Source organism: Panthera pardus, unplaced genomic scaffold, assembly GCF_024362965.1.
Source record: "Panthera pardus isolate Hobbes unplaced genomic scaffold, ASM2436296v1 HiC_scaffold_17, whole genome shotgun sequence".
NCBI lineage: Eukaryota > Metazoa > Chordata > Mammalia > Carnivora > Felidae > Panthera > Panthera pardus.
In genome coordinates this window covers 35,225,463-35,251,543 of record NW_026526732.1, presented here as the reverse complement: position 1 = coordinate 35,251,543, position 26,081 = coordinate 35,225,463, and the positions used below count along the sequence as shown (strand labels likewise).

Sequence of the window (26,081 nt, the reverse complement as noted above, 5' to 3'; positions counted from 1 at the left end):
ATGGTGATTTTGATTTAAATAGTTAATGGGGGCACCTGGGCGGCTCAGTAGGTTGAGTGTTCAACTTTGGCTCAAGCCACAATCTCTCAGTTCATGAGTTCGAGCCTCACATCAGGCTGGCTGCTGTCAGCCTGTAGCACAGAGCCCACTTCATAACTTCTGTCCCTCTCTGTCAGCCCCTTCCCCGCTTGTATTCTCTCAAAAAAAAAAAAAAAAAAAAAAAAAAAAAAAAAACAAAACACCTCAAAAATACATACATACATACATACATACATACATACATAGTCAATTTTCTTTTTAAAAGGCAAAAATGCTGCTTTTCTGTTTTCTATACATGTGTCAATTCCCGTGCTCTCTGTTACTGTGTGTACAGCCAAATTCTGTTTCATATCATGTTAGTTCTTCCATTAACTACATCCCTAATTATGACTGTTACTATTTCTGGTAAGGTCTGCTCTCAATGATTCTTTCAATTTTATATGTTCAAAAACTGTATTTTTCCTTCATTTTTCAAAGATATTTTTTCTAGATATAAAAGTCCTGGTTTTCAGGGGCACCTGGGTGGCTCAGGCGGTTGAGTGACCAACTTCAGCTCAGGTCATGATCTCACAGTCCGTGAGTTCGAGTCCCGCATTGGGCTCTGTGCTAACAGCTCAGAGCCTGGAGCCTGCTTCGGATTCTGTGTCTCCCTCTCTCTCTGCCCGTCCCCCACTCATGCTCTGTCTCTCTCTGTCTCAGAAATAAATAAACATTAAATTTTTTTTTTAAAGTCCTGGTTTTCAGCAATTTGATTATGCTGTCTTTTTGTGGTTTTCTTGTTTATTTCTCATATGGTAAGTTGGACCTGTTAGATCTGTGGAACCAGAGTTTTTATTAAATTTGGGACTCTTCCAGCCAGTATATCTTCAAATATTTTTCTCTTCTTTATCCTTATTGTCTCCTCATGGAACTCATGTATATGTTGGTCTACTTGATATTTTTCCACAGTTGACTGAAATTCTGTTTGTTCTTTCATTCTTATTTTTTCTCTATTCTTTATTTTTGATAGTTTCTATTATTAAGTATCTAAATTTACTGATTTTTTTTCTACAGTGTCTAATCTCTTCTTAATCCAGTTGGTTACATAATAATTTTTCATTTCAAATTTTTCATCTTTTCATCTTTAAAATTTCTGGTTGGATTTTTTTTTATAGCTGTCATTTCTCTCCTCATTATATTCACATTTCCATTTATTCTTGAGAATATTTATAATATAAAAGCTTTTGCAGTGTGATTGTCTGCTAATTCCACCATTTCTTTTATTTTAATACTATTCTTAATGGTTGACTTTTCTCCTGGTTATGTTTCTCTCCATGCCTGATCATTTCGATGTGGATGCCAGATCATTGTACATTTTTCATTTTTTCACATTGGTTTTGTTGTATTCTTTTAAGGAGTATTAATCTTTATCTTGGCAAACAGGTTAATTACTCACTAATCACTTGGATCTGTTTGATCCTTGTTTTTAAGTGTTTGGGGTTTTTGTTGTTTTGTTGTTTCGTTTTGTTTTTAGGGAGGGTCTAGAGCACCCTTTAATCCGGGGATCATTTAGCATCACTACTAAAGGGCTAAGTGCATTAAAAACGCTACCTGGTGCATTACTGTGTATTTCCACTCTGGCTGTTGGGGATATGAATTATTTCAAGCTTTATGTGAGCTTAGGAATTTTTAAGCTCATGCCTTTTCAGTGTTTTTTTTTTCTTTTTTTTTCCTCAGCCACACAGAATTTTATCCCATGCATACACAGATCAGTACTCAGCCAAAGACTCAAGGGGACACTTCTGCAGATTTCTAGAATTCTCTCTGTATATAACTTTCTCATTTTTTATTTTGTAATTTTTTTTTATATTTATTTTTGAGTGAGAGAGACAGAGCACGTGCAGGGAAGGGCAGGGGCAGAGAGAGAGACACTCACAGAATCTGAAGCAGGCTCCAAGCTCTGAGATAGCAGCACAGAGTCCCACACGGGGTGTGAACTTGTGAACCATGAGATCGTGACTTGAGCCAAAGTCAGATGCTTAACCTACTGAGCCACCCAGGTGCCCATAAATTTATTTTTTTAAGTTGTTTTGTTTTTGTTTTTGTTTGTTTGTTGTTTTTTTTTTTTTTTTTTTGAGAGAGGCAGAGAGAGTGTGTGCATGGGGAAGAGGAAGAGAGAGAGGGAGAGAGAATTCCAAGCAGGATCTGTGTTGTTAGTGCAGAGCCCCATGTGGGGGCCTCAATCTTGTGAACCATGAGATCATGACCTGAGCTGAAATCAAGAATCAGATGCTTAAACAACTGAGCCACCCAGGCACCCGACTTTCTATTTTTTAGACACATATTCTATTGGCCCAATAAATTCTGTCTCAGCATCTCTATACTCTATGTTTCTCAACCCAGTTATAGTGCAGGGCTTCATTTGGGTTCTTCTTTTATGGGTTGCAGCCTAGAAACTTCCTTCATATACTGCTTTGCTTTTCTTCTCTCAGAAATCACAGTACTGTGCTTCCTGGCATTCAGTCTAAAAATAGTTGTTTCTTATTTTTCATTTTTTAGTTTTTGGTTTTGTCGGTTAGCAGCTTAAAAGACAGAAGATAAACCAAGTGAGTGCTTTAAAAACTAAGAGACTGGGGTCTCCTGGGTGGCTCAGTCGGTTGGGCGTCCGACTTTGGCTCAGGTCATGATCTCGTGATTTGTGGGTTAGAGCCCCGCATTGGGCTCTGTGCTGACAGCTCGGAGCCTGGAGCCTGCTTTGGATTCTGTGTCTCCCTCTCTCTCTGCCCCTCCCCTGCTCATGCTCTGTCTCTCTGTATCTTTCAATAATGAATAAATGTCAAAAAAATTAAAAAAAAAAACAACTAAGAGACTGTTTAAGAGAAGAAATATTTTTTGTGTGTCAAATGTAACACAGGTCAGATAGGATTAGGGCTGGCCTGTGTCCATTAAGAGCGGCAAATAAGGGCGTTTTTGATGTTAATGAGAGTTGTACTAATTGGTCACATTGGGTTGGAGATTATTGGAACATCATGACCAAGTGTGACCTGTTTGACTCCATGGTAGTATACTATAGTGATGTAAACTGTTTTTTTTTCCACTGATTTAGCACACATGCAAGGTCTAATCATCTTTACATATATGAAAAAACATTTGAATACACTGGTCCAGAATACATAATCTAGAGGAATTATGGTGATTGTTCAAGGAAATATAGATACATGACTTCAATTACCTATATGATTAGGTTAAATTAAATTTTAATTTAAATTAAATTAAATTTTAAATTAAATTAAAAACTAGACAGGACGCTCATTTTTCTGTTGCCAATGGCACTATTAAGATTGAACTACATTTTTAGAAACAAAACAAAATTTCTCAAGAGTTCCAAAGTTTTTTGTAAGTATGAACAGTGTTATAAGTTTTGGTGACTTTTTGCATTTTCACCTTTAATCCAAGCATCTGCCCCATCCCTTTGACTCATGAATAAGCCATAAGTAAACTTAAGAGGTTTCTATTCTATTCACAAAATCCTGCAATGTGGCCAAACTCTAATAATCTTCCGAAATTAAAGCTGATGCCTAATGTGGATACAAATCAGGATGGAATATAAACCAAGTTTCCTTAGAAAAAAATTGTAGTTCTGTGTTTGATACTGTTATTTTTACTGGTTGTTGGATAAACATTATGTTTATTGGAGTTGGTTGAAAATGTTTTATTACTTTTAACCACTGTTAAAAATCTAAATTTCTGAATAGCTGCACACTTCATCATTATGAACAATCACAAAAAATTACATAGAGTCCTCACAAATATTTATGAGCATGTATTCTACCACCGAAAAACTTTGGATGATTATGATCTAAATGAACAGTGATTTGAGATTTACGGCTTCCCTTTCTTTGTGTCATGCATAATTTCTCTGTGTTGAGGTGTGAGGACACACATCATTTGAGCTTTCAGTGAAGTAGAATACAAAGCCACCCATCTTTCACTAGCAGGGGAATAGTGCATAAATCCTCTATTGCTAAATAAACATTACATCTAATTATGATTTAAGTTTGATGTTGGCTATAGTACTATCCAAACATATGGTTAATGGTCCCTTTTATTCTCCACTATAACTTCCGGAATAAACTTCCTGATTTGGAAAGGCCCGGTGTCTGCTTGTGTAGTCATCTAATCTTTAAGAATTAGTGCTTTGGTATTATATAACAAATGGGGTAGCAGACACTTCATGTTTTAGTTAAAGGATAAGAATGTCTCATAAGACCTTTTAAAATTTATTACATGACTGCAGTTTCTATAACGTATCATAATTTTCTGTTTCTAATTATGGCCCATTTTATTAAGTGAGCCAAAAAAAATCATTGAAGTCAAAGTTAATTATCCTTGTTTTGAAATCACATTCTAAATCTGATGTTCTATAAAGATGACTTCGGTGGAGTGACAGCAGTGGGTTATTCTATTCTTAGGAAACTATGTCTGCATTTATTATATAATAAATAATCGCATTTTGGATCTTTAGGCTTCAAATCACTTTTAGTAGGATTTTTTTTTTCTGGATAACAAAGAAGTCAGAAAAAAACTTAATCACAGAGATTAACCCCAAATGAAGCCTGGTGATTATTTCAATGTCAGAATCTGCAAAGATACTTCACCAAACATTTGGACAGAAAAGATGATTGAGGAAGCTGGTGATTATATATCACATCCTAGAAAGAGTCATCTCCTAAGTAAACTGCTACTGGCAGGAGCAGGGGCAGGAGTGTCCCCAGTAGTGGTGGACATAAGAGTTAAGCTGAGCAATGAAAGTGTAGGAAACGCAAAGGAATATCCACCTAGACTTGGATCTGGGAATTTGGCAAGTTGCAATGCATATAAGTCTGCATAGAGCTACAGATCTAAGAAGGATAATAAAACAGCACCAAAAAGAATCGGGTCATCGATGACGTACAAACACTGTGTGAGGGAAGACTCAGACACAACGAGAGGTGGCACCCACATGGGTACCAAGTCAGGACCCGCTTATAAGACAGAAACCACAAGTTATTTCAACAGGAAAAATAGAATATAAAGAATTGTTAACTGGTAATAGGTCGTTAGTTCCTAAAAAAGGATAAGAAGAGATATATGGGGTCCTGAAGTAGCAGGTACAAAAGTGAAGCTACTATTTCTAGGCTGAGTGAGGGTGAACAGAGTTTGCAGGTAAGTACTGGTCTATAGAAGCTGTCCACTGCTGTTGCAGGTAGTGAGCAGGCCAGAGCTATTGGTCACATTCAGAGCATATGTGCAGACTAAAGCTACTCAGAAAGTTGCCTATGGGGAGAAAGTCCCTTTTGGGCCTGAAGGCCCAAATGAAGTTCTTTCTGGGCTACTGGGCTCCGATGCCAAATAGTAAAATAGTAATAATGACAATAGTGATGAAGAACCAGAACCCAGGACAGAAGTGTCTTCCCTCCACTGGGGCCTTATTAGGTCTCTCTCGGGCCCACTGTTGACTAGGCCTAAACTTCTGCTACCTAACCACGGAGAAATGTCTACAGGGTCTAACTACAGTATCATAAAGCAGGGTAAGGAAGAGGGAACTGAGAGCTCAGAGACAGTACTTTGGTCATTGGCACTGCTGATCTCTGAAAATGACTTATTCCAAGCTCCTAATGGCATTTTAGAAGCCTGCTTGGCTTTTTCATTAAATTGCAATGAGATATGAGCTCTGTAAATCAAGAGCAGAAAGCCTGAAAAGAATGTAAGACGAAAAGACACATGGATGAGTAGAAATTGAAGGTGAGTGAGATGAAATAAATTATGGAAACTCAGCTAAAAAAGCAATAGTGTAATTAAAAATGCATTGGTGGCATATACATAGGAGAGAATTTTCACTATGTAAAATGGACACTATAAAATGGTCAACAAATCTGAGAGGCAAATAGAAAACTACAGAAAATATTAGGTCCTAATATTACAGATTTTGCAAACAGACACAAGTGGTATACTTTAAGAATTGCAGGTGATTCTGAAGAAGAAAATTGGTAAGTTAGAACAGAATTAGGGGCACCTGGATGGCTCGGTCGGTTTAGCTTCCGACTTCAGCTCAGGTCATGATCTCACTGCTCATGAGTTTGAGCCCCATGTCAGGATCTGTGCTGACAGCTTGAAGCCTGAAACCTGCTTTGGATTCTAATGTCTCCCTCTCTCTCTCTCTCTCTGTCTCTCTCTCTCTCTGTCTCTCTCTCTCCTCTGTCTCTCTCTCTGTGTCTCTCTCTCTCAAAAATAAATAAATAAACTTAAAAAAAAAATAGAACAGAACTAAAAATTTCAATCAAAAATAATTTTGTTCTCAAACTGAAAGAACTTTAACAGATTCCAGTAAATTAATAAAAAAGACTCAAACTTTTAAAAATTCTAGCAAAACTTTGAATTACCTAAATAAAGAGAACAAGCTTATGCATGCCTAGGAAGAAGAAAATAGGTTAGCAGCAAAGCCCCTCAAATCAGGCTCATTTGCGAAACTAAATGTCAGAAAAGTGCATTCTAGATGTCACTTGCCTGAGTCCTCTCAGCTTCCCCAAATCTGGTTTGGGAGTCTGTATGTTCTCAGAGACTTCTGCACTTCTCTTATGTAATTCTTATTTCATGCTGTTATATATATAGTCACTTGTCTCCTTCTGTTAGACTGTGAGATAAGTCTCTTTACAACTTTAATTCTGTACAAATGAGATGATGAGGTAGAATGACTTTGTCTAAACTTCACTCTTTGAAACAGAAAGCGGTTGAAGAAGACCCATACCTAACTCCTCTTCCTTGCCACAAAAAAAGACAGAAACAAACACATTTTATTTCTTATTCAATAGGATTGTGGTTTCTGGACAGTCATCTGTTTTAGTAAATGCAGGAAGCGATTTTAATGTTATGTTCCCTGATGTTTCCCAAGTGACTAAACTAGAACAGTACAAAGCATATAACAGACACATGATTAATATGTATTTAATGGAAGCAGAGACACATTCGAATTAAAATTTTAAGATATTTCCCATGAAATGGTGTTAATGGTTGCTGTTTTTATCTCCTCCATAGGCTTGTAACTGCAGCACAGTAGGATCCTTGGATTTCCAGTGCAATACAAACACAGGCCAATGCAACTGTCATCCCAAATTCTCTGGTGCAAAATGTACAGAGTGCAATCGAGGTCACTGGAACTACCCTCACTGCAGCCCCTGCGAGTGCTTCCTGCCGGGTACTGATGAAAGGACCTGCGATTCAGAGACTAAAAAGTGCTCCTGTATGGATCAGACAGGGCAATGCACCTGTAAGGTATGTGCTGCTGACATACGGTAAGGAAAGACTTCCCTGGAATCTATTTCCATTGCTTAGTTTTAACTTCAGTCTCTATTATTCATGGACTTCACGGCATTAAACAAATAAACAAAAATTCATTACTAGGCACAGTTTTTATTCATATATGTTCATTGACATACACATACACATATTGGCATAATAAGTTCTCTTTAAGAACTTATTTTCAACCAAAACCCAACTTCTATTCTAGTTGATAGAGACGATATATTTGTAATGGTAAAGTTCAATTTTTCTTTACATATTTGCTTTGCTTAAAAAGGAGTAATTTGGGAAGGAAAAAAATGACAGTTCTCTTAAGCATCATCAGAGAAAAATAACAGCTAGATAATAGGGCTTATAAAAAACCATTTCTCTTCAAATTAACCCACAATCACTGTACACTGAAAAGATATATTTACTGCTATGGAAGTTCAGTAAAATTTCATCACATAAAAACACTGACATAACGAACAGCGACTGCGTGCAAGATTCAGCTCTCATTAATATTGTTAAATGATGTAGAAAAACAGCCAATTAAAAAGGATAAGAGGGATTTTTTTTCCCCTTAGACGGATCTGAAAAATCAATCCCAGGATAAATACAGTTAAGACTGTGTCAGAGGTATCTTTTCAAGAAAAAGTCTATGCAAAGAGGAACAGCGGAAATAGGAAAATAAAATCCAGGGAGTGATTATTAAAATAGTCTCCAGAATTTCAGAAAGTGGCAGCCCATTTTGCCCCAGACAAAACACAAAGTCCAATGCTACATTATTACATGTTATGATTATACACTATATTTAATATGCATTGTATGTGTGTATATACATCATATCATGATAATTATATGAACCTATATTGTAACACCTTGCCTGTGTTTTACAACTTTGTGTCACACCCCTGTCTAGGAATCAGTGTTTCTATTTTGCTTTTGAAATTTTCATGAGTCTTTTGTATTGTTCACAGTGGATATTAGGAAATGTGCTACTTAGGTTTTAAAAACCATATATGGTATCCTTTGCAATGCATTTATGTATAAATAGAGCCTGTTTTAGACTTAGGAAATCCTAACAATGAAATTAACCACAACTGCCATTTGCGATGTGAGTCTAACACTCAGCATTCCTTTTTGCTCATTAAAAAGAAGCATTATTCATTCTCAAGTGCATTTCTCTCACAACTTCATTATGGACCCTGAGGAACTCTCCTCCTCTTCAGGTGCATGTAGAAGGTGTGCGCTGTGACAGGTGCCAGCCAGGCAAGTTTGGACTAGATGCCAAGAACCCACTTGGCTGCAGCAGCTGCTATTGCTTCGGCGCCACTACCCAGTGCTCTGAAGCCAAAGGACTGATCCATACGCGGGTGAGTAAGAAACCGCTGAGCCACGTAATGGTTTACTGTTAGTTCTTGCTGGTGTCTTTCAGCCAGGCACGAGGGATAGGAGGCAATGGTAAAGCATTTAAGCAACCTTTTCCCCTGCACACATTTAGAACTGGGGCCGTGTGGCCTTCGACGGTTGGAGTAAATGCTTTTTTATCTTCCAAAAAAATAGTTCATTTATTGTTGATAAGGAAATAGATGCCAAGTAAGAAAGGGAAACGTTGTAAAAGAAGCATTATGTTTTGGGATGGAAGGAAGCCGCATTCCGAGTGAGGGCACCGGAGCATGAATGTGGGTATGCGCTAAGGCAGTGTTGGAAACCAGAACTTGCTGCACATTCACGCTACCTGGCCTTAGAGGATCATTGACTTTTAGGGTGGCAGCATTTTCATTTTTACCCTAATTTTTCCTTAATGCCTCCCACTTTTAAGTTCTACTTCTTATTAGTGTAAATGACCAATTCTCACAGATGTTGTAGTTTTCCCTATGCAAACAAGGCTGAAAGATTCCCCCCCGTCCTGCTGGCTCACTCTGCACGAGTTTAGTTTCGGGTCGGAACACCTCCTCGGAAGGAGAAAGGGGCTGCAGGTAGACACGCAAGTCCGTCACCTAGTCTTACAGGGGTGCCCACGAGATGTGAACTCAGCCCCCCGCTGTGTTTCGATTCCCGTGCAGGTGACTCTGAAGCCTGAGCAGACCATCCTGCCCCTGGTGGACGAGGCTCTGCAGCATACTACCACCAAAGGCATCGTTTTTCAACATCCGGAGACTGTTGCACATATGGATCTGGTGAGACAGGAGCTCCACCTGGAACCCTTTTACTGGAAACTTCCAGAACAATTTGAAGGCAAGAAGGTAAACGACAAGAACCTCAAAGGCATATGAGAACAAAGGAAAATATACTTTTGGAATCATGCCATGGGGGGCATCATCTAACTCATCATTCCTTATTGTATTCCATCAGTTGACGGCCTATGGAGGCAAACTCAAGTATGCGATCTATTTTGAGGCTCGGGAAGAGACAGGTTTCTCCACCTATAATCCTCAAGTTATAATTCGAGGTGGGACTCCTACTCATGCTAGAATTATCATCAGGCATATGGCTGCTCCTCTAATTGGCCAATTGACAAGGCACGAGATTGAAATGACAGAGGTAAGGTTATTAGTTTGGTGCAAGGATGCCAGTGGTTTCGCATTTAGTTTCATCAAAATGGTGTCTCTTCTTATTAACAGAAAGAATGGAAATATTATGGTGATGACCCTCGAATCAGTAGAACCGTGACCCGTGAAGACTTCTTGGATATTCTATATGATATTCATTATATTCTTATCAAAGCAACTTATGGAAATATCATGAGACAAAGCAGGTAAACCCTAATGGAATAAAAGCTAAATTCTTATTTTAGAGTCTATAGGTAAGATCAGTAGGACACAGACAAGAAAGATTTCAAAGTGTTTGGGAGTGTGTTGATAGAAGACAAAAGCCAAGGACAAAAGTCAAGGTATCCAGGTCATATGGTGGAGGATAGTACCATTCCCCCCAAAAGAATAATATGATGAGAAGCAAGTTTAAGGGGAAAAATATATATCAAGTTGACCTTTGACCTGCTGAGTTTTAGATGTCAGTTAGAAATTCAAGAGTAGCCGCATAGGGTAGAGATAGATAACTGTTACGTTGTAAATAGACTACAAGATTGCTTAAAAAGTGACCTTCAACTTCAGGGGAGCCAGAGAGGGCCTAGTTATTCCCATCTTTTCCAACCATGGGCATTCTCACACGTTCATCCCAGTGTGCCCTACAATATCCTCCCTTTCCCTGTGCATCATGATGTGAAAGATTAGGAATCAACAGTGAAGGGAGAAGAACAGAGGAATAGTAAGAGTAAATGTGGTGTCCTGAAAGCCAAAGGGTGAGAATCCTATAAGGGAGTATAGCCTTTTCATATCACCCAAAGAGGCCAATTAAAATGAGGCTTTTGAGACTGACACTTAGGATCACACTGTGCCATTCATAACACCAGCTTTAGTAGAATCCTGGGGCAGATATCAAAGTTTTGAGCAATGAAAGGGATACAGTGGGTGTAGACTAATAATATGGGTGTATGGGTATGGGTGTAGACTCTTGTTTTTCATGAACATAAATGTGAAAGGGAGGAAAGGGACAGTGTCAAAGGCCAAGGGGTGACGGTTTAATCTGAAAGAGAAGTAAACTTGTTTAGAAACCATGAAGGAAAGGAGTTTGTAGCAAGTTAGACATTTAAAATGACAGGATAAAGAAAAAATAATGGAGAAGCCAGATTTCAAAATGACAACATGTGGTCATGTTCCTAGAGTGATCCAGGGAGATAAACTGAGGAATTGCACGGATGTAGCTAAGGTTCCTACCATGGAGGCTGAAAGTTGCATGGAGTTCATACACATAGTCTCAATTTCTGTGGCATGTCAGTTTCTCTGTTATTTCCTGTAAAAATATGGACTCAAGAGATGTTTGAAATAGTCTTGTATAATAAATTAGTAGTAGATCAGTTTAGGAAAACAAAACAGTTATGAAGCCTTTTATTGGCAAAGCAATGAATATATAAATAGCAACTTTCAGATGTTTAGACTATACTAAACATGGAAGAACATCTTTTTTCTTTGTTGGAGAAGATCCGTATTGCTTTTCTGAAGGTACCGTAAGTAGGGCCTTTGGGTTAGAGAATAAATCAAGGACCAAAATTCACTTTCATATCTGTATCCCTATGGGGTTCTCTTTACATTTCTCATGTCTAAGATTATTGTCTGTGAAATGATAAAAAAAAGCATGTACTAAAAATATACTGTCAGTGATATCATTAATTATTTTAGAATACCAAGTCTAAATCAGATGGCAGAAGCCAGGCCACATTTCCATCTCATGGAAGACAGCGGGTAACTTTGTGAGTGTGGAAATTAATCGTTACTTTGCAAATGGCTCCATGCTGCAGTGAGAACATAGCAGTGCACAGAACGTTTTGCCAGTGGAACTGACAGAAGCAGCGTTTTCATGCATCTTTCATTATACTTTCTTTGCTTCCCTCACACCATTTCCACTTTTTATGGTGGAAAAGACCACTTTGTTGTTGTTGTTGTTGTTTGGTCTTTTCCCCTCACAAGTCTCTTTCTCTTGTCACGTTATTCACAGGTCTCCCTAAATAAAATGCTTTGGTTTAAGAGATGATTTTCTGAAACTTAAGGATAAATAAATAAATACATCACTTTTTCTAGGCTCAATAAAAACTAAAGCCATTGTGTATCAACAATAAGAACAAATAAAGCAGAGGACCTGCCCTTACATTTCTAATACAGTGGAGTTGTGACAAAGGTGAAAAATACATTTGAACCTTCCCGCCCCCAAAGCCCCTGCTAAAATAGTTAGGACATAAGCCTGCGTCTTTATTCAGTTACAAATTTAAAGTAGTCTCAGAAGCAGAGAGTTTAAGAGTTTTACACGTAGCTTGAGACTTTGTACATAATGTCAGTGCTGACGTTGTCGTTTTCATTTCTTTGCTTTTGTCTTCTACATTTATATGAAGGATATAACAACCTTGCATTTCGGTATTCACTTAAATAGAAGCTTGAGTTTGGCCAAATCCCTGATTCAAGCAAAACAGTTCCTCTCTCATCTCCTGAGAAAAACCAGGTGTATTGCACAAATATCTGTTGTTGACACGCAATTCAAGTTTTACTTGGTTTTTAATTTTTTTAATGTTTATTTATTTTTGAGAGAGAGAGAGAGAGAGAGCGCGCGCGCACAGGTGCACGAGCAAGAGGGGGAGGGGCAGAGAGAGAAGGGGACACAGAATCGGAAGCAGGCTCCAGGCTCCAAATTGTCAGCACAGAGCCCGATGTGTGGCTCGAATCCATATACTGTAAGATCATGACCTGAGCTGAAGTCAAGACACTTAACCGACTGAGCCACTCAGACACCCCACGTTTTTCTTGGTTTTTAAATACTCACTAGCCTGTTATGTGCATGCATAGATAAGAGAAGGGAAGAGGATGCTAGGAACTCATGTTATAAAATATCATAAAATGCCGAAGTAACTGACTTGTGAACAAACACCATGTTACCTTCTTACTCCCACAGAGAATCCAGGGGGACATAAAGGTAGACTCTTTCTTACAGGAGGGGATTGGTTTGTTTACAGATCTAAAGGCTCTGTCTACTAAAAGGAGGGGAGAGGAAAATCTGAATTTTAATTGAACATGTGCCTCGTAAAGGCTGGCTGATCTTCAGGGTGCAGATTACAATCTACCAAAGTCAGAGTGTGCATTCCTAATTCACTGTCAATAAAACCTACCTATGCTTGTTACAAAGTTTATGATTCAAGCTCCTTAAGCTATTGGAGGTGACTTTTAGTGAAGCAAAACTATTCGTTTTCTCATTTAAAAGTTTATTTGCAGAACATTTCATGTTACCAGTTAGTCAGTCATGAAATAGTCTGAGTTTATGGACTGCATATATTTTTAATGCATAATTTCAAATTAATGTAAAGGGTATCGACATTTTCACTAGGAATATTGTTTTCAATTATAAGGACCTTTCTACCAATAGGAAAGGTGAGTTAAGATACTTGAAGGATTTATTTAATAAAATTAACAAAATAACTAATATGAAAAGTACTCTATCTCAGAAAGAGATCGGTGTTTAATTAGAGTATGCTCAATCGTTGTTTTCTAGATGGTTTTCTAAAGTTCTTGAAAGGACATTCAGAGACTCAAGAGGAAGAAATCGGGCTAGTTGTAAATTAAAAGCAATTTCACTAGTGACTACGGGAGATATTCTAATGGGGAATGACCTTGGTTTGTCTGTTTGAAGGAATATAAATGTCTGATTAATTGGCCATGTCTACCTGAAGCCACTCACATTTTAAAATGTGGAGAAAAAAATCTTCATAATAACTTCTCAACAGGACATCAGACATCTAATTTACTAAACTCCTTATGATTTATGTGAATATTTTACTAATGTGTGATCTCAGCCTTTGAGGAAGCAAAGATACAGGAATAAGTCGAATTTAGGCAGCTTTCAAACAACGGGACAGGGGCACCTGCATGGCTCAGCTGATTAAGTGCCCTACTCTTGCTTTCAGCTGAGGTCATGATCTCACAGTTCAAGGGTTCAAGCCCCGCATCGGGCTCCGTGCTGACGGTGCGGAGCCTGCTTGGGATTCTGTGTCCATCTCTCTCTTCTCCTCTCCTGCTCACTCTCTATCCCTCTCTCTCAAAATAAATAAATAAACATTTAATTTAAAAAAAAAATAAATAAAACAATAGGACAAGCTCAAGGTTATTGACAAAAACCTGAGAAGACTCTGTAGGATTGGGTGTTTGCTAGGTGAGTTTAATGTACTGCTGTGGTGATCCAAGCACACACTTGCTGTTTCTAGGATTTCTGAAATCTCGATGGAGGTAGCTGAACAAGGACGCATAACAGCAGTGACTCCTCCAGCTCGTTTGATAGAAAGATGTGATTGTCCCCCAGGATATTCCGGTTTGTCCTGTGAGGTAAGCTGGCTCCCACTAACCTGCATTAGCTCAACTCACTTAACCAGCCAAATGGAAATACTTCCAGAACTATCTTTGCTGCAGTCAGGTTTACTTCTTCATGCATACCCGTAAACTATTCTTTTTTTTTTTTTTTTTTTTACTTTCCACTCACAGCGTGAGACACGGTAAGATCAGGGTGGTGTTATTGTTACATAGAAACAGGAATCACATGTGGAGGGAAATATTTGATGAAAATTAAGATTTGTAAAACCACGGAATAGTCAGGAAACAAGAATGTTTTCATAAGGCACATTTAGTATATCTGATCTATTTTCTTGGCATCTCTTCTACATGGCTAAAGACATTTTTTAAGCTGCAGTGATTATGAGACAGGATTACGTTGGGCTTGGAAAAACTGTTTTTATGTAGAACGTGACAAAACTTAGGCACTGAATAGCAGACTGTTCCTTTTCACATAGGCTTCTCAGTAGGACATATACTGTTCCAATAGTGACACTATCATTCAGTCATTATATTTCTAAAATTGCCTATTTTACTCTCTGGGATTTTCCTTTGATTATCTTTAGAGTTGGCCTATTTTCTAGATCTTTATCCTCTGGAAGTCTATTTCATTTTTGTGAATATTAAATATTCATAGGAAGAGTATAATGTGGGAAGAGGTGGAATGGATGAGAAACTGGCCTGGGTTTGAATCTCGACGTCACCATATACTTGGACTGAGACTTTGCACCATTTACTAGTCCCCTTTAATCTTCGCCTGGTAAATCCCTAAGCCCCTCACTAACTGCCTCCACACTCACCCTCTCCTGCCTCCCCACAGTGCAACCAGCGAAAGCTGGCATGAGAGGGCTGTTCCAGACCTGCTCAGGTCCTACAGCCCACATTCCCCCCTGGGGAGGGAGGCAGATTGGTTGGTGCCCACAGCGTACCTCGTTGGATATTTTTAATAGCTGAGCCTCCTGTGAAGGTGAAATGAGCTAAGAACCTAAAGTATTTCTTACACTACCTGGCAGTAGTCAACGTGGGTTGATGCTAATAGTATTATTATGGAATAATTCATTGTATGTCCACATACTGGTTTCTTTGAAAAAACTTCATGCATCTTTTGTAAATAGGATTTGAGAAATCCTAAAGCAGGTGATGGCACCAGGTCAAAACAAAAGTAACTTAAAAATAACGAATATAAATATTTGAGATGTAGCCTATTATAATGAAAAGGGGTTTGGTCTCAATGAATCCTCCCTAGTTTCACCACTTGGACAGGGCATTTGCTTGCCTGTTGCTGGACCTGAGGATTTTTACCTATAGAATTATCATGAGGATTGATTTAAATGAAAATATGCATGTGAAAGCCCTATTGTAAACTGCAGTGTCATTCAACTTAATTACCATTATATAAATTCCACATTGTTCAGAGAAGAATTTCATAAGAATAACTGCAAATATCTGTGAAACATCCTTAGAATAATAGCTTTGCGATCGTTTTGAAAGACAATAGTCATATGAATGTGTCTATTTTGATCATAAATAATCAAATAATCCACCTCATTATTAAATCATAACTCCTACATAGACATATATGCACTTGTACACATACCAGTAAGTATATGTATTGTACTTATATGCACAACCAACCAAAATACACATATGCACACACAGTGTAGTTGTGAACAATGAGACAGTGAATGTGGCACATATAAAACATGCTATGAGCATGTTTCCAATGAGCATAAAAGATTCAAAGATACAAGACAGAAAGAACTTGAGACTTTTCTAGAATTTTGTCCTAAGAAATGTTTGATTATAACATTACTATGTGACTTTGGTCAATTCTTTAATTGCTATAGGAGTTGTTACATAGTTATCCAATCTATAAAAGAACACATTGGGTTTTAAAGTTGTAGAATTCTCTGATTCTGCAATATGATTTTGCTATAAAAAGTATGGAGCAAGTAGGCAAGATTGACCTTTACTTGTCCTGAAGAGAAAGCTACTACAGCTTTATTTTTTCTGCATTTATTTAAAATAATGCTGTTCACTTACAAATAAAAATGCTAGTAGAGTAGCAAATTATTTTAATTCATTCTACCTTCCACTCCAGATTTTAAATGTTAAAAATTCTTCTTCTTGGGGCACCTGGGTGGCTCAGTCGGTTAAGCAGCCGACTTCGGCTCAGGTCATGATCTCACAGTTTGTGAGTTCAAGCCCCACATCGGGCTCTGTGCTGACAGCTCAGAGCCTGGAGCCTATTTCGGATTCTGTGTCTCCCTCTCTCTCTGACCCTCCCCGTTCATGCTCTGTCTCTCCCTGTCTCAAAAATAAATAATCATTAAAAAATTTTTTTTTAATTCTTCTTCTTGTTATTGGTAGGCTTTTTAAATAGCATATTCTAAAACATACTTTCCCATTAATCTTAGCAATTTTCCAGCATTATATGAAAATATTTATTAGCACAAATAAGGAAAATGATAAATGAAAAAGATTAAGAAAACTAGGAACACATACAAACTAGCATCTTCGTTGGGCTTCACCTATGTCCTGTGAATTTCACTTAAGCTCCTATTTACAGACAATAATTACAGTAATACCTTAGTATTGAGATTATGGGGATAAAGGCCTATCTCTCATAATAAGGTGCCCGAGGTGTTCTCCACATCCCATTGCCTCTAATCCATTATACATCTTATTTATAATTCATATTGATTCTAAAGTGTAATTACCCAAGCATAAAATCCAATCATCAAAGCAAGAGCTAAGGACAGTTTTGAAATAATACTTCCCATTCCAGTAACATATGCTTTGGGTCATGAATACACAAAGCAATTCCTTTACGATATTTTTGCCAAATGTATGGTATTCTAGAGACATTCACATTTACAAGCTATTCATTTCATGTTTTTACCCAAAATGTGGTTGCAAATAAATAAAATAAAGTGTTAGTTACTGCTGAAAATATAGCCAATTGCGAAGACACTTCGCCTTTATCTGTTACTTGTAGTCTTATGATGCTACAGCCCTGTTCATTGAAAATGTTAGTTCTAGACATACCTACTTACTACAATTTATGATTTGAAGTAAAAGACCAGATTACCTTTAGAAGTGAAGACCCAATTTCCTTACCACATTTGTTGATGTGACAGCTATTGGCTTTACTATCTTTATTGAAGCTGTTTCTCACCATTGTCTCAGTTAATATTATTGCCCAACTGACCAAAACAGACCTAAACTCAGGTTAGGTTATATGCAGAAATGGAAAATAGTCAGCATTGAGTATGTGGTTCTCTGCAAGAAGACCATGGTAATCAAATATTTTCAGATGATCTCTGGATCATATGTTGTTCATTTCAGCATCTATCTCCTCACTCTCATGGTAAAATAAGGCTTCTGGCTCACAGTTGAATGGCTGGTGTCCACTGAGTCACCATTCAGAAGTTGTTACTTTGGCTACTAAAAATAATTTTTTAAATCCCCCCAAAATATATACCTATTATCAACTCACAAAACTCAAGACAAAATAGTGAAAATAGACTTTTCTTCTTCTATACGCACATCTCTTGGGATGCCCTGCACCACTTTTGTTGTATGTGGAAGATCCAAAGACTGTTTTCATGTGCATACAGTTATTGAGGAATATGGTATGGGTAAGTGGTATACACTGATATTCTGTGATCCGATGTGGTGTAGAACAATTACTGTTGTTTTTATTTTTAGTCTGTCTTCAATGACTATGTTTAACAAATTATCTGGAATACAGGCATCTATGCTGATATAGTATATGTCAAGCACTAAACATACATCATCTTATTTAATCCTCCCGACAACCTTATAAAAGAAAAAAAAAAAAACTTACCATTTACTGGATGGATCCTGTACAATACCAAGCACATTTCCTGGTATACCTACATCAACATTGAGTATGTATTGTGATCCCCATTTTGTGGATGGGAAAATGGAAGCCCAGCCCAGAATCACACAGCTAGAAAGCAGCAAAACTGTGATTTGAGCCTGGATAAGTCTGTTTCAAAAAACCTAGATGCACTTGCATACTCAACTAGGATGTTATCCAGATCCTTACGTTTGAGGTGAGGAAACTGCAACCACAGTGTTCAAAACCTGCGTGAAATTATGTGTAGTAAGCGGTGAACAAGAATTAAACTAAGGACTGCCTGGTTGCAAAACCCATCTAAGACAGAAGATAGTGTTTCCACTGGCAACAGCACAAGGGTCTGTTTTTCTTGTTAAAGTCTGAGGAGAGAGATGGGGATGTTGTGTAACCCTGCACCTGGAGATTCTCTGTTCTCTTTGTCTTCATTTCCTTGTTTCCTTCCTCCCACGTTTTTGTGCAAATGTGATTCATACATTTTGATGAGATGCCATATTATAAAAATAAAAATGGAAGGACAGCAGAAGATGATTGAGCTATGAATAATTTTTGCACATGGAAAGAAGGCTTTGGAAAAGTTTGAGTTAGAAAGAAGGAGATACTATTAGGACAGTGTTTACTTATTTGCTTTTTTTTAAATTCTCCATTTTGTTTCAGAAAGGATTTTAGACAGGACTTGAAAAAGTAGCTATTATCTTTCCTCTTTTGTTCTGACTCAAGCATAATCATTCTCATGAATTTTACCCCCGTTCACTGAGAAGAGAAAATATCTGATATGGAAAAACTCCCTCAAAAATATCAAAAAGTGGAAAGAATAAATACAAAAAAAAATCCAAGAAAGGAGGGGACTATGATGGAATAAATAACATCCAGTTCCTTGAAAAAGTGTTCTAAGTTTCTAACTCTTGCTAGTCTCTTTTGCTTTGCTAACTCTTAAAAATTTAATCTGTCAGGACATAAAATTTGTCTCAAGTGTTAGCACTGAAAGAAAAATCAGAAATCATCTGAGTTAATACACCTGCTCATTTGTGGGAGGGGGAAAGCCTGTCTCAGTGACACCAGGCGACTTGCCTGTATTCCTCAGACAAAACTATCATGTAAAATTAAGGCTTTCATAGTCATCTGTGCCACAGTGCCAGAGTCTGAACGCCTTTAAAAGGCAAACATTAGCAGCAGAGAATGACTATCACATCAATGATTCTCAATTCTGGCTGCTTATTAGACCCAGTTTGGAGTTTTAAACCCTGGCCCTACTCTCCACCAATCAAATTAAATAAGAATTTCTGGAGGTGGAGCCAGGTGTCAGTATATAAAACTCCTCAGATGATTCTATGTGCAGCCAGGATTGGAAACCACAAAGATTGGCCTAGAAGGTTCACCACAGAGCTCCACTTGGAGCTCAGGCTCAAACTCCTACTATGGGTGGTTTTCCTTTTTGTCCTGCTATGTTTCCTGGGAAGAGCCATAGTAACAGGAGAAACTGGGTGTGTGTTATGGTAAACTTCACCTGTGGTGCTCACCTTCAGCTTTCAGTTTATACCACTGAATTTCATATAATTCCTCAATGAAAACTCCTGTTTCTAAATTTTATTCTTCCTCTGAGATTGCTTTTAAACTTTTCTTTGAGGTCTAAAGTGGAGCTAGGAGATCTCAATTTGTGTGATTTTCACACTGACACACACACCATTTACACCCTAAGCAAATATACCAGTAAAATAACAATAATTATATAGGTGTCCAAGGGTGAAATTCATGTAAAGAAAATCCAGTTTTATTCTGTAGTCCACATAGGAAAGAATTGGAACAACTCATGCTGTGAAATATTTTTCAATACACCTTGACTTGTTTCTTCAGTTTCTTAAATGAATTACTCAGCCATAATTCCTAGACTTTATTTGGTAACAATGGCAATATGAACCTTGATTTTAAATAATATGAATAAAGACAATGCATTATATTTAAATTTTAAAATGTAATATGTATTAAAATATATTATTAAGTCCACCACAAGACAAACGAGACTCAAAATATTTTGAATACTGTTCCCGATTTTCTTTACTGGATTGCTCGAAGCTGGGACATTATTTAATCTTCTTGGAATTTCTTATAAGCAAAGAGATTCTTAATTAAATGCTTAATGGAGGTACTTTTGCTGTATCCAAATCAAAATAAGCAAGGAGAGTGCTGACTATTGATCTTTTTCTTTTTCCAAGGAAGCTTTTTGTATATTCCACTCTGGATGACCTAGTCCAGAATCAAAAGAATGCAGAGGCATTAGAGAGTCCTTCATGCATATTTTTTTCCTGCTTATTCAGCAATCACTTTTCTTTCATCAATGGGAACAAGATATCCTGTGACGAAAAAAATCATACATAGCCAAGGTGGTAAAACAGTCTCTTTATAACCTTCGCTGGGATCTGAAAAACCAACTCTTACCTTTTACTCCTAAATCAAACAACATCTGATAAATGCAGTAGCTTTGCATACCAAGAGGACTGAGTCTGGAACACAAGACTGTTCTCATTACCTCTTCAGAGCTGTGGGCTTCCTTCCAGAAAGCCAGAGATGTTTTTGAGACATTTGCATAATAAACCCGAATGAAGATAGAAGTCTTGATTTTGCATATGTCAGCTTTGCTAGCAGTTTTCTGTTTGCTCTCAGATTTTTATTGCAAAATGAAAAAAAAAAATGGATCAGGGAAAGATAAATTTTATTGGTGGCCTAATATTCCCAAGACAGGAGAATTTTGAATTTCTTGCTTTTATCGTCTTTAAATTATATCGATATAAATAATGCAACCATGACACTTTTCTATTTAATATTTCCCTGAGTCCCATTGGACATTTGCTAGTTATCCATCAGGCACAGCAGAAGCAGATTTTAGGTTGTCAAAGACATTGGAATTCTCTCTTTAGTCCAAATGACAATTTTATTTAAAAATAAACCTATTTTTCAAAAAAATTAAAAAACAAAAAATAACTACTTGAAGTTGTTTCAGACTGAGTGGTATATGTAAATGACAGCTTTCCTTTCCGAGGTCTGATGTCTCGGATGCTCCCGGTACACTTGAAGGACCACACAAAAGTACACATTAGGAATCAAAACTGGCACTTGTGTTTATAAGTGATGTTGCCTTTAATGCAGGGAGGGGAAAAGTAGTCCTTTTTAACCACTGAAGAACCCAAGTATTGCTAAACGAAGATTTATAACTTGGCTGCCCTAATTGGTTTCCTTTTCTTTCAGACATGCATGCCAGGATTTTATCGACTACGGTCTGAGCCAGGCAGCCACACTCCTAGACCAACCCTGGGTACCTGCGTTCCATGTCAGTGTAATGGACACAGCAGCCTATGTGACCCTGAAACTTCTATATGCCAGGTATTTACCTGAGCCTTCCGTGAAGAAGGCCCATGTGCTCATTTATCTTTACACATGCTCAGATACCATGTGCAGAGGCGAGAGAAATTGCAGGGAACGTAATTGTGTATGTGTGTGAAATAAAACATGCAGGAAAAAAAAAACATTTACCCATATTATGCATTTTTTAAAGTAATTAAAAATTGATAATTGGAAAAGCCACTGCTCTTGTCGAGAAATAAAATACCAACAGCATTTTAGAAGAACACCTGGGAGCACTACTATTTATTTAAAAATACACGAGGACTTTTTTTCTGATTACACCCGCAAATAAACTTATTAAAATTTGGAAATGATAAAAAATATTTTAAAAAGGTAAAAATCATCTAAGATTTAACATAAACATTTAAACTTTTAGGTATTTTCTACCATTTTTATGCATGCATTTACAAATAAGATTTATATAATACCACGTGTGCCATTTTATGTTCTGCTTTTTAAATGTAGCTATTTTGAGCATGTTGTGTTGCTGGATGTTCCTTGAAATCTTTAGTCTTGATTGGATATCCCATAATTTAACCGTTTTCCTTAGAATTCCAGCTACTCGTTGTTGTTGTTATTGTTGTTGTTGTTGCTGTTGTCCTGTTCATGCTAACACCCTGCTCTCTACCATTGCCATCTACCTTGGAACAATGAGGACTCAAGAAATTCAAGTTTGCCGTGTCACCACTTAGAGTTCCCCAGACTCTAATCCTCACACAGCTCTCTGGACATCAGATTTGCTGAACCCATTTCCCACTTCTCATCTTTGGAAACCCCTTCAGTGAGCCTTCTGGAACTCAAGATCGGAACTCAGCAAAATCCCCCACATATTCTCCCTGTTCACTTAGTATTCTCTTCATTTAGCTCTCCCTGACATACTGCTCCTCCCACAGCGCCCCCAAGGAGTAACTATCGTTTTCTCTCACACTTTTCATTTGCCTGAGCATGAAGGTAGGCAGGCGTCCTTGCTCCTCATGGCCACTTTCATATCATCCTCCTTTCTCCCTCATAACAACACCCAGCTATGAATCTCATGCCCCCATCTATTTGCCCACTACACCTGCTCGTTGATGTTCTCTATTAATCCTCAGGTCACCCACCTCCTTCCTTGAAGGTTTTTCCTCTGTATCATTGTTCTACCATTATTCCTAATAATTCTTGGTGATTTTAATGTCCATGAAATTAACTTTTCCATACCCTTAACTATGTTTCTTGTTCTTACTCCATGGTGCTATTCTAGAACTTGTCATTAGGAGTAACTGCAGTGACTCCACAGTCTCAAGGTCAACTATACTCTTTTTGACTACCATCTCTTTACTCTCCAGTTCACTTTTTAATACATCATCTTCAACCTTTTTAGTCTCACCATTGATGCTCACACCTATTCATTGTTCCTTACCTCTTTCATGCCCTCACTTTCTCAACCAGCTTAATATTCAACATTCCATTGGTATCACTGCTTTGTAATGTTCATTTCTCGTGCTGCTCCTTTACTTATTTTCACTCCATGAATTCTAACACTGGGTAAATTCTACTCCTTCTAAGCTGAATGTGGCTGATGAAAAACAGACAAGTATGCTGTCTAATCTCACCATAAATTCATTATCACTCACTTCAAATGGACCCTTCGTGTTGCTCTGCAGTCGTGCCATTTTTCTTTAGTCCACTTCCCTTCCCACATTTCTGGATGCTTATCGCACACCTTCCCCTTCTCTTCAAGCCCTCAGCCCCCTCCCCCAACCCTTTTCCAGCCTCACTCTTAGTTGATAGTCATGCTCCTTATTATTTCATTGAGAGATTAGAAGCAGTCAGAAGAGAACTAACATGATCTTCCACTACCATTTGCACCCACTTTTTATACATCTGTGTGCAATTATCTGAGTCTTCCATCATTTTGGATGAACTTTTCTTATTTCTAGAAAAGACCAAGTCTGCACTTATGCTTTAAATCCCAGCCTTTTTTTAAAGCTTATTTATTTATTCTGTGAGAGAGAGAGTATGAGTGGAGGAGGGGGAAAGAGAGAGAGGGAGAAAGAGAATCCCAAGCAGATTCCACACTATCAGCCCAGAGCCTGATGTGGGCCTTGAACTCACAAACCATGAGATCATGACCTGAGCCGAAATCAAGAGTCGGCGGCGTAACAGGCTGAGCTACCAAGGTTCCCCTGATCCCAGCCCTTTCTCCTGCTCACGGGCATTACTCCACCCATCCCTGTTTCGCCCTCCCTCTTGTATGATCACTTTTTGGTTCTTCTTCTCTCTTCCAAATAATGATAATAATAATAATAATAATAATAATAATAATAATAATAAACAAATTCTCTTGCCTTCACTTTCCCTCTTTACTTCTACCACTTCATTCCTCTCCTATACAGTGAAGAGCTATTTATACTCTCTCCACAATTTCTCTCCCACCATTCTCTCTTGAATTACTAAAATCAGGCTTTTAGCTCTACCAGCATACTGAACCCTGCGACTAGTGTTCATCTATCAGTCTTCATCTTTCTTGATTGCTCAGCAGCATTTGCTACTCTGAGTTATCCATTCATCTTAAAAGTTTTTGTTCAGTTTGCTTCCTTGGACATGCTGTTCCAGGGATTTCCAACCCGGGTGACCACGCCTTCTGCCTTCTTGGCTATGTTTAGCTCCTTACCTGAGATCTACACACTGGGGTTCCCATAGTCCTTGGAACAGTTTGCTTCTCTAACTACACTCATTCTCCTGGTGATCTTATGCAGGCACATGTCTTTCAATACCTACACTGAGACACTATGATATTTACCATTGTTTCTATGATTCAATTTGAGATCCAACTCTAATATTTCTAGAACTTATTGTGGTATGAGGAGGTATCTTTCTCCAAATATATATTACTTTAAAGAAACAATTATTTATTAACATTTCCTTTTCTCTTTGATAAATTATGGTGTCCGAATACATATAAATTTGTTTTATCTATATTAAGATATGTTTGAAGGATCATCTATTCTGTTCTCTTTATCGTCTAGTTCTTATTACAGTATTCTGACTACCTTTATTTTATATTAAGTTATGGTACCTGGCAAAGCAAGGCCCTTTTTTTCTTCTTCTTTTCTAATTTCTTGACTGGATGTAATTATATATTCTTCCAAAGGACAGAATTTGATTCACAATTTCAATCTCTTCACCAAAAAAACATTATTGGAATTTTTATTGGAATGGTATTAAATCTATGTGTAAAGAATTGCTGCCTTTACACTATTTAATTAGCTTCCCTCAACCCAGGAAAATAATACTCTTCTCTATTCAAAACATTTTGTGTCTCACAGTAAACTATTTTTGTTATTATCTGTATAGGTTGTGCATTTCTCATATTAAACTTATTTCTATGTATCCTACACTTCTACTTCAATGGTGAACATTATATTTTTTTCTGTTTCAGTATATTTCCTAATTTGTTGTTACTGATAAACATTAGCAGAATAGAGTTTTTACGTGTGTTTGATATCCAACCGCTATTTTTTAGTTCTAGAAGTTTCTCAGTTGCTTCTTTCAATTATTTTTATATTTATAATATTATTTGCAAATAATTATAATTGTGATTATTCTTGCCAGAAGCTGTATCTAGTATAATAATTTTATGTTTTTGCATTAAGTCTTCTAAAAATGTTAAATACAAGGATAATCGGCTTCCTATCTTACTTCTAATTTTAATGTTAGTGTCTCAAGTCTTTGACGCCAAAGTATGACTCTGGTGGTTAGCTTAGGATAAATATTCTTTACCATGTTGAGAAAACTTCTTTTCATTCCTGGCCTCTTAAAGATATCTTCTTTTAGTCAAGACAGGATATTAAAATTGGTCATATGCTTATTTGTGAGGAGTGAAGTAAAGGTAGAGATACATTTAAGATATGAGAATATATTTCTTTTTACCTTGAACTGAATGATGAACACTTTTATTGACTAGATGAATAACTGAATAATATTAACCATCCTTGAATTCCTGATATAATTACTATTTGTTCAGTCTGGTACTCTTTCACCAATCTGCTGGCCTGTAAAATTCAATAAATAATTTCAGGAGAGGGGATTAATTTATACATTCTTCAGTGAGAATTAAATGCATTTTTCTTTCTTATGCAATCTTCACTGGTATTTTTTAGCAAGGCTTTGTTTAATTCATATGATTAATTTAAAAACATTCATAAAGGATACAGTTTAATTTCATTGTTTTAGGATAAAAATTGTCGTCTTTAAATTGTCCTCTTTTGAGTAATTGGCTATTATAGCTTTTTTGTGCCACAGGTCTATTTTTTGATATCCCCAGATGAAGTGAAAAATAAATACATGTGCACATCAAATATGCACAGCTAGTATTAGTTACTATACTCTAAATTTTTATATTTTCCTCAGGGAACATACAACTTTTGAATTTAGGCAACTTTGTTCATTTTTGAAATAGCCCCAGGAGGCAAATAGGAAATACCTATTATTACCCTGATGGTGTGACTGAGGAAACTTGAAGCATACTGATTTCTTTTCTGTGTGGATCTCAATTT

At 37.2% G+C, this 26,081-nt stretch overlaps 1 protein-coding gene across 4 annotated transcripts in view; it reads left to right on the top strand.

The window, feature by feature from the left end:
• The window catches only part of LAMA2 (laminin subunit alpha 2), a 620,981-nt gene that overhangs the window by 407,739 nt on the left and 187,161 nt on the right, over window positions 1-26,081 (top strand). For all 4 annotated transcript variants that reach the window (XM_053904501.1, XM_053904500.1, XM_053904503.1 and 1 more), the window contains 7 exons: window positions 7,093-7,329; window positions 8,568-8,711; window positions 9,405-9,584; window positions 9,694-9,882; window positions 9,963-10,096; window positions 14,141-14,258; window positions 21,388-21,522. In XM_053904501.1, coding sequence (XP_053760476.1) covers window positions 7,093-7,329; window positions 8,568-8,711; window positions 9,405-9,584; window positions 9,694-9,882; window positions 9,963-10,096; window positions 14,141-14,258; window positions 21,388-21,522 — 1,137 coding nt within the window. The remainder of the gene's footprint in view (window positions 1-7,092; window positions 7,330-8,567; window positions 8,712-9,404; window positions 9,585-9,693; window positions 9,883-9,962; window positions 10,097-14,140; window positions 14,259-21,387; window positions 21,523-26,081) is intronic.